General features: G+C 48.6%; 1 protein-coding gene across 2 annotated transcripts in view; it reads right to left on the bottom strand.

The window, feature by feature from the left end:
* The window catches only part of USP4 (ubiquitin specific peptidase 4), a 35384-nt gene extending 25654 nt beyond the window's left edge, over window positions 1–9730 (bottom strand). For both annotated transcript variants that reach the window (XM_045297614.1, XM_004715227.3), the window contains exons 1-5: window positions 9607–9730; window positions 4855–4985; window positions 3273–3399; window positions 2622–2767; window positions 2417–2478 (exon numbers count right to left, since the gene is read on the bottom strand). In XM_045297614.1, the coding sequence (XP_045153549.1) occupies window positions 2417–2478; window positions 2622–2767; window positions 3273–3399; window positions 4855–4985; window positions 9607–9670 (530 nt within the window). In that variant the 5' untranslated portion in view covers window positions 9671–9730. The remainder of the gene's footprint in view (window positions 1–2416; window positions 2479–2621; window positions 2768–3272; window positions 3400–4854; window positions 4986–9606) is intronic.
* Between the last annotated feature and the right edge of the window lie 2067 nt (window positions 9731–11797).

Genomic DNA, 11797 nt, shown 5'->3' on the forward strand with positions numbered 1-11797 from the left:
TTTGAGAAACGATGTACAAATGCGCTTTACACAATTGATGTGTGTATGGATTGGGATAACAGTTGTATGAGCCCCTAATAAAATGTTAAAAAAAAAAAAGAAACATCCTCAGATCATCGATGCCAAGAAGGAAATTCAACCGTGCCTTCATGTTCAAACAGTGGTTTATCTTAGACCCCGGGGACACTGAGATGATCTGGAAGATGGTCACTGTTAAGCCTCCCCTCGTGGAGGCACGGCCTTTCCTCCATCTGTCATGTGGGCTGTCTTGAAATTTAAGATTTTTTTCTTTTTTGATTTCCAAGAAACTCTCAATCACTGTTTCTTCTGTTTTCTTCCCTTCACCCGCCGTCTTGTGCTCTGGGCTTCTGAGCTTTCTAGTTTGAAGAAACGGACGCTTGCCTTTCCTTCAACTTCAGCACAACGTCACTGCTGTCACTCGCCACCTCTCTTTCTCCAGGACGGCTAACGCTTCCACTTGCCCGCCCGACCTGCTCAGTCAGTCTTCAGCTACCTTGACTCTGCTGCTCTTCATGACCGCCCTGAAGTCTTTCTTTCCAAGAACGTCTTCCGGCCCGTGTGTTTTATGCCACCTTCTGGTGCCGCGTGGAACATGAATGTGTGTCTAACTGACTCACGCTGTCCACCATGATTCTCCTTCCATAGCAACTGTACTCATCAGCATTGTGCTCTCGTGTCCTGTGAGCTAGCTGTTCCCCAAAGGAACCCTGGTGGCATAGTGGTTACTCATTGGGCTGCTATCCAAAAGGTCAGGAGTTTGAAACCATTAGTGGCTCTAAGGGAGGAAAAAGAGTTAGTCTCCTCTAGAAACCCACAGGGCAGTTCTACCTTGTCAGATAGAGTCAGAATTAACCTTGATGACAGTGAGTTTGTTTTTTTAAACTATTCACCAAGTAAGGTCACACTATTTCTCCATTCACACACACCCGCCACCACCCTGCCCCACCCAATAGGCTCTCCACCTGACCTAGAGGCAAAGCCAGAATACCGCAGGGTCCTAAGAGACTGGGCCTACCACGCCTGCACCTCTTAGGCCTCCCCCTCCAGTCATCCCCCAGTCACGGCTCCCAGCTGCAGCCACCGCAGGTCTTTACAATGCTACTCTCCTAATTCCACAGCCCCTTCCCTGCAGACTCTCTCACCTCCCTCGGGACCATCTTCAAAAAACACCTCAGTCGGACCTTCACCCAAAACATAGAACAGGCTAATCCTGATCCCTAACTTCTTATAACCATGTTTATAAACCAATGAGGAGACTCACTTTTCCCACTGCTGATAAACACACGAGGGGACTGCAAAAAGCTCATGAGAGAATTCTGTTAACTTTTACAGTGATCTATCTATCCATGAACCTTTTGAAGACTCCTTATATGTATTTCTTTTTCTGATTTATCTGCTGATTTTCTGCTCCTGGAGGACCAAGACTTTGGTTTTGTTTCCAGTGGTATCCCTGGCGTCTGGACAGTGCCTGCCGCTGTGTGGGTGACAGAGAAGGGGACGTGGCTCGGGTATTCTACTCTGAGCTCACTGCCTGTTAGCCAGACCCCACCGAGGACACCCATGACAGAACCTCAGTGACAAGGACGCACTTCCCCTCTCCTCCGTGCTGGGGTGTCAAAGAGCGAGAAACAGCGCTGAAGAGAGAAAGGGGACCTCTCCCTTAGTCACAACACCCCCTTTCTCCTCTGCAGACTGGAATCCAACCACCTGTGTGTCCTCAGGGGATGCTCACAGGGTGCACCTTGCATTCTCTCAGTTAGTTCTATGGCATCTGCAACACAAAGGGAGTCCCCAGAGAAACTAGCTCCTCCCGACAGAGATGTCACAAACCCCAACGGGAGAGTGCGGCTACATCGTGGGCATCACAGAGCACTCTGGACAAGATCTGTTACATGGGAACGAACTCACTGGGTAAATTCTCACCTAAAACACACACAAAATTGAAAAACATAAACCACAAACCAAGTGACTTACACCACCAAAAATTCAATACCCTTCGGTTGTGGAATTTGGCATGGGTCTCAGTAAGCCAAAAGAAAGACAATCAGGACGGCATTCCTGTGGGGCTGCTAGAGGCTGCCGCACTCCTGTTTTCTGGCCAGGCCGGTCTTTCCCTTTTACTCCTGCCCTCCTCCTCCTGCCCGGACTCCTGTTTCCCTCTCCCACGCACACATTCCTTCCTTGGACGCTCCCTCCCATCTCTTGCTGCGATACCTTACTGAGCTCCCTTCAGACAGCTGCCCAGTATGCAGTTGACCAAAAGCTGTCAACCAAATGGCCAGATTCTGGACAGAGACCTGAGTCCATGTTCATCTGATGGAGAACAGCCGCCTTAAGAAAGGGTGTCTTTCACACTTGAACGCCCAACCACCACAAGGGAACAAAGTGTACTTACTTTGGCTGCAGGGTCTGCCTGGGCCACGTGCCATCTTCGTTTTGGGGCTCAATGACTAGCACCTAGGTGAAAGCGGGAGGCAAGTGAGGAAAGCGCAAGCCCCCCCCATGCCCAATCAAGTCAGGTCCCTGGCTGCCCAGGATATTTGTGTGAGGGCTAGGGGGGTGGGGGTGGGGACACACACGCATGACCTGGCCCCTCCTACCTGACCCTGGTACAGGCCAGCATCCTGGACAGTGTTGTCCATCTTGCTCAGCTGCTCGTAGGTGTTACTCATATACTTGTTCCAGAGCCGCGTCTCACGCTCCGCGGGGATGTTGAACAGCTTCCGCATCTCCTTCTCAATGGTGGCTGGGGAGAGGCGGAACCGACCCTCAGCTGGCTCCAGGCACAGCCAGCTAACACTTGTCCTTACTCCTCAGGGTGCACAGAGGTTCGGGAGGACCGTGCTCCCTGGGCACGACTGGAGAGGCCACCATCTTCCCAGGGCATCAGCCTGGACCCATTTCCTGTCTTATCCTCCACTGATATGGGAGACATTTCCAGCACAGAAGCAACAAGGAAATGTGGAAAAATGTGTTGAAGGGGTCGAGGCATGTCTGGATTCCAATGCCAGCTCTGCCACACGCTCACCAGGACTCTGAATGACGTCTGGCGGCTCTGAGCCTGTATTTGTTCTCACAGGGCAAACAGGCAGGGAGCACTCCCAGTGTTCTGTTGAACATGATTCCCAGAGAATTCCTCAGGTCAGGGGTGGGAGCCAGAGCCTAGAATTATCTGACCGCTTATCTGCTTAACTGGCTACTGATCTGAAGACGGCAGCCTCCCTCTGGCCAGTGCACGCCCGCGCTCTCACCGATGGTGTCCGCCTTGCTGAAGTGGCAACTCAGCACGTTGGTAGGGTCACTGTTCTCACAGAGCTTCAGCTCCAGCAAGTACACCTCAACCTTGCAGTGCTTGACAAAGAGGCCATGCTCCACAACCTGCAGGCAAGGGGGCAGGGGCAAAAGCAGAAGGTTCACACCAGGCAGCCTTGGCAGCACCAAGCCTCATCAGCGGCCAATGGCAGAAACACCATCATTATCCATTTCCCTAAGTGACCAGGGGATCAGCAGGACAAGTGCAAAAAGGCCACTGGCATCTGGCCCTGGAGTTTCCAATCTTTTCCACTCAGTAAGACCAAGCAAGAGCACCCGGTCCCCTTGATGGAACTAGGGAGAAGCCCACCTATCCCTCACCGTTTTTAATGCAGGGTGGCCAGCAGGGCCTCCAGACGGGTCCCAGGAGGCCGGCTCTGAACAAGTGCAGCAAAACCCAAAGCCCTTCTTACCTGCTCTCTCTCTTTAAAGAAGCTCAATTATAAAGAAAATTTATATTTCAGGAGGACAGCCACCTGATGAAGGCCAAAAGCTAACTACTGTATATACTCAAGTATAAGCCAACCCAAATGTCAGCCAAGACACCTAACTTTACCACAAAAACAGCATTAAAAATGTGCTAGAAAACTTGGCTTATACACGACTATATACGGTAACTCATCAACTAAAAAACAATTATCAAAAACGAGGAGCTATACTTGCCCATAATCAGGAGGCCGCATCAGACACCACACCTCGGGGAGGTGGTTGTCTGTCTTGGGCGGGGGTGGGGGTGGGGGGGTGCGTGGGGCTCGATGCCGCACAGGGATGCTCAGTCTGAGGACTAGCACCCGCAGGCAACACCCAGGGCACCATGCTCCCCACACGGCTGCGCTCTAACAGGATTCTGCAGGTAGGCCCCCGGCCTTCTCAGGGACGCAGGTATCTAGCTGGAGGAAAAGGTAGCTCGGACGCTGAGCAGCAACCCCCTGCTGTGTGGGTTCAGGATGACAGCTCTGTCCTACGATGTAGACAGTAGGGGAGTCACCAACTTACCCCCAAGTCAGCAAGTTCGGTGGGTTGCCATGATGCTCTCTTACAGAATAAGCAATGGTTGGTGAGAGACAGGACAGGACCGTGGTCTCTTTAAGAGTCTTATCTACCAGCAGGGTTTACCATCTAGGTTTCTGTCCCTCAAGAGGCTGACCTCTTTGAGTTACTCAACAATGCTGCCAAAGACTCTTAAGCAAAGGGGGAAAGTACTATCAGAAAGGCTTAAGATAAACAAGAAGCAACACATTACTCCATGTGTACACACTGCAGGTAACCTCCCCCCCACCCCCCAGTCTTCCAAAGAGGGATCTCGCAGCATTGCTGGACACGCGCATGGCCCTGGGCAGCTCTGGTGTCTGGAGACCACTCACTGAAACATGCTTTCAAGAGTCTCGGCACCACCAAACCCTCCAAAAGAGAACCGGGAACAAGGCCGCAAGCGCCTCCGTGCAACCACTTAGGCCCGGTCGTCTGTTCCCCAGGAGAGCAGCCAGTCAGGGTCTCCAGGGGCACCAGTCGCACACTCACTTTTCTGACGATGGGCTGCTGGCCTTCAATACAGCCGTACCAGTTGAGTAACTTATTCCAGGCCTCCGTCGGCACCAGGACATAGTCCAATTCATCAATTAAGTGCTCCTTCAAAGTCTGACTCTCAGGATCTGAAAAAGGGAAACATGGCCCATCACGCCTGCTCTTCTCCCCAGAAATACTTGTGACAAAATTCTTATGCGTTTTTGAAAAATAAGAAATGTATGTTCTGAAAACAGGCGCCAAGCTCCAAAATACTGCCACTGGCCAGAGCAAAAGGCAGGCCTGCCCACAACCTGCCACAGCCCTGCTTTCTCAACCTGGAGGAGGAGCTTCTCTTTCTTCTACAATGGGAACTGAGGGTGAAAAGGAAAAAACCCCCAGTTGACAAAGATCTTCCAGATTCCGCCACTCAAACCCTTAGTTAGGGTTAGTCACAGTACACGCTGCTTGGTAAATGCAGTCACGTCACTGTAGCCTTCCCTGAAAGACGGATTAAGAAAGCAAATACATAATTATAAGCCGATGTGACCAAGAATCATTTTGCATTCTTAATTTTAAATCCTCCGAGTCAAAGCCCAAGTGGACGATGCCTGGTGGAGGGAGAACATATTTGAAGTGCTAAGCATTCATCTTCTGGCTAGGAGAGGGAGGGCACCCTGAGGCAGAACTGAAGATGCAAGGTCTGCAGCCCACGCCCTCGAGGGAGGACCTAGGGCCCACCCACCCGGGTCACCTCCGGCCGCCCTTACAAGCCCTGCCAGCCAGCACACACTCCGGGAACAGTGGAAATCACACAAAAAGGGAAGTAAAATGTATCCAGACTCCTTGATAGGGCTGAATTATTGAATTGAATGACATGTGGATAAAGCGCTAAAGAAAAAAACTGTTTAAAAAAAAAAGCACCCCGATACAAAATAATAATAATATATAATCGATCAAGGATTCACGAGGGTGGAAGGATGAGGGAGGGAGGGGAAAAAAGAAGTGCTCATACCAAAGGTTCAAGCAGAAAATGTTTTGGAAATGATGATGGCAACATTATGTATAAATATGCTTGAAATAATTGATGTATGGAATGTTCTAAGAGCTGTAAGCGCCCCCCCCAATAAAATGATTTGAAGAAAAATGAAAAGTACCCAAAGAGGTGCTACTCGATCTGATACTCATGGAAGAGGTGGTTTTTGAAACAGAATGAATGCATGAGTTAACCGGGCCTGCCTTCGCCTCTTTTCATCCTCAAATCAAAGGGCAGCGCTCTGGCGAACAAAACTGCCGAGGTCTGCTCAGCAAGCGGGACGTTACTCCTCAGTGGCAACCAGAAAGGACACAAACACGCCACAGCACAAGTCACTCACGGAAGGACAAACCCTGCACAATACCAACGTACGAAATATCCAGAGGCAAATGCATGGAGACCAATGTTTGAGAGAGGGCACACCAAGGGGTGGGAGGGAAGGGAAAATACTGCCTAAGGTCATGATGAGTGGCCCACACGATGAATTCCATTAACGTCACTGAATTGTACACCTAAAACTAGTTAAAATGGAAAATGACTCACGATATAAACTTCACAACTGTTTTCAAAAGGCCAGCACATGGTAATCAGTGTTAGGAAGGGGCAAACCCAGACTGCTGTGGCAGCTTACAAGGAACACCGGCGGTGGAGTGGGCTACACAATGGGCTAACTGCAAGGTCAGCATTTTGAATCAACCCACCAGCTGCTCCACGGGAGAAAGATAAGGCTGCCTGCTCCCATACAACCTTCTGGTCTCAGAAACCCACAAGAGCAGCTCTACTCTGTCCGGTAGGGCTACTATGAATCCGAATTGAATTGATGGCCGTGTGCATGCTAGCTTATATGTTTGAAGGGTTTTCAGAAAATGTATTTCAGGGGACAAAGAGAGGTGTGCACATGTGTTTAAAAAACAAAACAAAAACCACCAGAATGAGCCAGTAACTTTCAACAGCAGCTCTGGCGTGACTAGACACTGGCCAAGCAGGCGTTTGCTGTCCAGGTGTTCAGGAACAGGAGGCCAGTCCAGGCACAGTACTCATCCCTTTGTTGGAGACAAGAGCTTCCAAAAACTCTGTGACACCTAAACTAAAAAGTTTTCTGATTTACAAATTGAAAACTTCTATAAAAGTCATTCCCTTTAAAAAATATATTTTTTTAAAGTAATTTACTTTCTGTCTTGGAAAGATATACTCATTTCTAATACTAACCACCACATAGACCTGGCCACCCAGACTACATGCAGCATTAGCCAGAAACTTTTAAATGCAGGAAAGAAACCAATCGCTTTCAGCCTCATCAACCTACCCCCCACCACCACCCAGTACATCATTCAAAGCTTTTTCCTTTGTGGCTCGGTGACAAAGTTCCCAATCATGTTAGTCCTAGGACATCAGATTGCAAGGACAGGAAATTTAACTGGCAAGCTGGGTCAGTCCAAGAGCATCAGGCTAAAGCTCACAAGGGGATTTTGAAGGGAAGATTTCCCCGATACAAATGTCCTCAAAGGAGGGGTGACTAAGCGGGGAAAGGAAAGCAAAGTCTTGGTCTTGGCACAGGGACTCCAGCTGGCACACAGCAGAAACACACGTAGAAATGAGAAGGGGTGCTTTGCAGACATCAGCAAGGACACACGCTTCCTCCTCCCTCCTCTCTCCCAAGAATCCCTGCTAGTCACTCCCCGGCTCTTGGTAGAAGGCAGCTGGGCTGGGCATGGCAGGTAACTGAGTCTGGGGATTCAGAGTCCACCTCGTTCACCAGAACTGGGTCCTTCCTGCACCGTGAATGTCCCAGGGTCTGTATGGAATGGGCTGTTCCCCTCCCAAGCACACAGAGACATTTCAAGTCAAAGCCAGGGACATAAGTTGGGCACTACAGAAAGAATGTCTTCCCTTAGATGAAGGTCATGCAAAATGCTTTCTGAGGGTCCCCCCAGCCCCAGCTCTAATATTCTCACTACTATTTCATTAAAAATCTTACAAATTTCTCCTTTTCAAAAAAACGTGGTAAATGGCCAGGGAGAAAGACAACGCAATGCTTCCCAACTAAGGGGCAACGTCAAGGCTCAGTGCCACCACCTGGCCTCCATCGGGAACAAAGCAAAAGTCAATGTCGATGATGCCACTCTGACCGCCCCGACCTAAAACAAGGTCTGAGGTGACGTGTGGCTATTTTTTCTGAATACTTGATTGCGGTTTGGGTGAAAAGTAGATGAGTTTCCTATTCCACAACGGGTGCATTTTAGTTCTTGACAAATTTGTTGCTCATTTTAAATACCTCCAGGTTAATGACCGGGGACTGGATCAAGTCTCAAACACAGACTGTTTATGGCAGCCCAGATTCTGTGCCCAGGCCACAGATCACCTGTCTTGCCTATGAGGATGTCTGTGAGTCTGGCAGGTAAAGCCTGGGGCAGAGTGATGCAAACAGACGCGGCCCAGGCTCTGCTGGGCTGTGCATCCCTTTCCCACTTTCCCCGGGAGTAGGCTCAACGTGGTCTAACTATTGACCGACCTTCCACCTGTCTTCACACTGCTCCTAGGACAAACACAGCCACCACAGGGTGCTTGACCAAAGTCAAGTCTACTGCAAAGGTGAGTTATTTCATTGTGCCAACCTGGCCGATAATCACATGTGGGGCTAATTGAAAGACACATGGATAAATGGCTCGGGGAGCCTCACCTTTCTAGTTCTCAGGTCTCTTGTTTTGTGATGGTTGCACCGGGTGCAGCTGCCTTAGCAGTTCCCTGCTTCAGCTTGCAAGATTGACTTCTTACAAGACATCCCCAAGGAGAAGCCACATGGACCTATCCCGATGCAGCCCTGGGTACTGGAGCAGCCGTGTGGAGATCCCTGCTAGTGCTGAGATGCTTGTTCATTCACTGACTCAGCTTTCCTCCTGCAGTCGGCATCACTGCCTCTGTTATGTGAGGTGGAGGACTTTGTGGACTGGTGTTGGGTTAATGGGTTAATGTTGGACTTGTGGGCTTGGGCAGCATTAGGTTGGGATGTTTTCATGATGCACATTTTCTTTACATAAAACTCTCTCTTATACATGAGTTGCTGTGGATTTGTTTCTCCAAAGTACCCAGACTAATACAAAAGGTAACACAGAAAAACACCAGCTTCCAAGTTTCAGACTCCAGACTCAAGTTCAAAATGATATTCTATTTCTTTCCACCGCATATTACCAATCTAAACGCTGAGCACTAGCTGAGCTACTTTGTTTTTAAAGTAAAAAAGACAGGTCAAGTCACATGAGAATTTTGGATGTACACAAGCAGCTTGGGCAGCTACTCATTTTTTGGTCGCTGCTGTAATTATTGGCTATATAACTGCTGTATCTCTACGGTGTTTTTCCAATTCAGCTTTGTATAGGTGCACAACTTACTCAGAGATATTACACAATCAGCTGTGCAGCCCCACCTTTCGCCAACATGCTACTGCCACCCGTGACCCCATTTCTGCTGCCTTCTACCCCGGGAACCACTCATAAACTTTGCTGTAGCTGAAAAGGAAAGAGAAATTTGAAATTAAGATGCTCTTGTTAGAAGCAGTGAATTTAGGAGGAAAAACTGCTCAATTTCTCCCTGCGGGTCTCAAACTTCTGCTATAGATATAAATCGAGGGCACTAATGATCGCCTCCTATTAGAACAGTTCATGTCACAGATAAATTTGATCTCAGGCCACTGTCCAAGTGGCCTCTGCTGCGAGAAAAGCAATAGGGTGCTCTACCTGAAAAGAGGCCGGAGTTGTCGATCGGGCCAGGAAACAGGTTGTGTTCGCCAACATTGTACATATCCCAGCTGTCAAAGCCCACATACTTCTTCCACTGCTTGAACCACCGGCTGTCAATAAGGTACCTGGAGACACACAAAATGACTGTGGCAGAGAAGCTGAGATGACAACCTTCTACATCTTTTCCCTTCTTTTTGTTAAGGTCTTTCTTTTGGGGTAACTCATGAATCCCCATTAAAACACTCACGCAATCAAGAGTAGCAGAGCCAGGCCCCAAAACAGCAGAGCCTGGCCTAGCGCAGGTCGCAAGTGAAATGATCATCGTTAAACGCAAAAATGGAGGGAAGACAATGTTTAGCTGCAAGATAGTCATTTCACTGCCCTCTGATATGTAAAAATCCTGTTTGTGAACAACCAGGTCATTCACTTGACACTAGTTTGTACAGAGGTCCAATCTCGACAGACAATGTGGGGTTACACTACTTCGCCAGATGCGGACAGGACAGGGATTTCATTTCTGAAAATGGGAGAAGAAAAAGCACTACCGCCTACTCCCGACCCCCTTTATGGACAAACGAGATCAAATATGAGTGACAGCACCTAGTGTGTTCTCACTTCTTGATTACACCACTAGACTGGAATAAGTCATTTCTTCTTAAACGCATGAGGATGGTGTATGTCTACATGGATATACACACACAATGGGGGCTTCCAGGAGTTCCTGGAAACATGAATTAAATCACCAATGGATCTTTCCCAATGAGTTTTCGAAGTACCCTTGTACACATGTATGTTCAAACACCTGTATATAGTTGGTTGAACTTGCAAACCTGTGTTTGTATACACAAACACATATGTAATGTCTGTCTTCTTCAGTGGAGCCCTAGTGTTATAGGGGTTACCTATTGGGCTGCTAATGGCAAAGTCAGCAGTTCAAAACCACCAGTTGACTGGACTTCCTACTCCCTTAAAAAATTACAGTCTTGGAAACTCACAGGTACAGTTCTTCTACCCAATCCTATAAGGTCGCCTTGAATAGGAATCAACTTGATGGCAATGAGTTTGGTGTGGTTTGGGGTTAGATGTCTTATCATCTATCACTTAGTTGTGTTTCACATTTACCTTGGTTTTTTTATATTTTAATATAAGCATATCTGGTTATAATTTTAAAGTACTACTTTTATTATTAAGCCAAGAGGAGAAATAAACCTCTGTGGGGCAGTAAAAAGTTGTCCTTCCAATTTTTTAACCAACAAAACTTCCAAGCAGTCACATGGATTCAAAACTTCTATGTTCTTTTCTCTCCAAACTCCTTGAACAATCCCTTACACTCACTTTATGTGTGTGCTTTTAAGTCTATCTTAAATTCCTTCTGTTTCTACCAAGTATTCTTTTTCATAGAACACGCTGTACAGGCTAACTCCGAAAATACCTTAGCTTGCCCTGCCTTTCATAACCTGGCTAGCTCAAGATGAACAGTCAAGTCCCATCTGAACTCTCTTAGACACAGTGTTTCTCTTCTTAGCGCAAACCTCTGTCCTTCTCACCCCCACCATGATTTCTTACAGCTGGGAGCCGCTCAGTAATATACTCATGCAAAGGCTAACCTCAGTTTTCTACGCCAGGCGATAACGCCACCCGGGAACCTCTCCACTAGGAGAACGTCCCTTCCACTAAACAATCTATTCATAAACTTCACGTCTCAGTCTCGCTCTTCTAAGTTCTGGACTTGCTACGTTGCTTTTGACTTTTGCTACCAAATAAACAAGAGCTCCGGGACATTTGCTCAGCTCCTGACCTTGACATCGGTTCTGCAGTTTACAAGTTACCAAGTATCACTTCTGATCCTCGTCTCAACCCAGAGAGGGCGGTGGGCCAACTACTGCCACCTGGTTTACTAGTGAGTGAAAAAGCAGGGTCTAGGAGGCGTGGGCCTCTACGTCCAAGGTCACTTGACTACAGTCCTACAGAGTACAGGGCTCTCCAACCCTCACTATCCCCCACAGCACTCCACTTCCTCCCCTTCCTGCAGCCTTTGCCCCCCGGCGGGCCCGCCCCCTTGGGCCGCGTAGGGACAGGACTGAGCCCCGTGGCGCCGCACTTTCCCAGAACTGAGGTCAGGATTCCTCTACAGTGGGCGGGGGTCAGGCCACCCTCTCAGGGTCACCAGACACCGCCCCCGCCCGGC

Source organism: Echinops telfairi, unplaced genomic scaffold (assembly GCF_000313985.2).
Source record: "Echinops telfairi isolate 266 unplaced genomic scaffold, ASM31398v2 ScPeMD7_7420;HRSCAF=8458, whole genome shotgun sequence".
NCBI classification, from domain to species: Eukaryota; Metazoa; Chordata; class Mammalia; order Afrosoricida; family Tenrecidae; genus Echinops; species Echinops telfairi.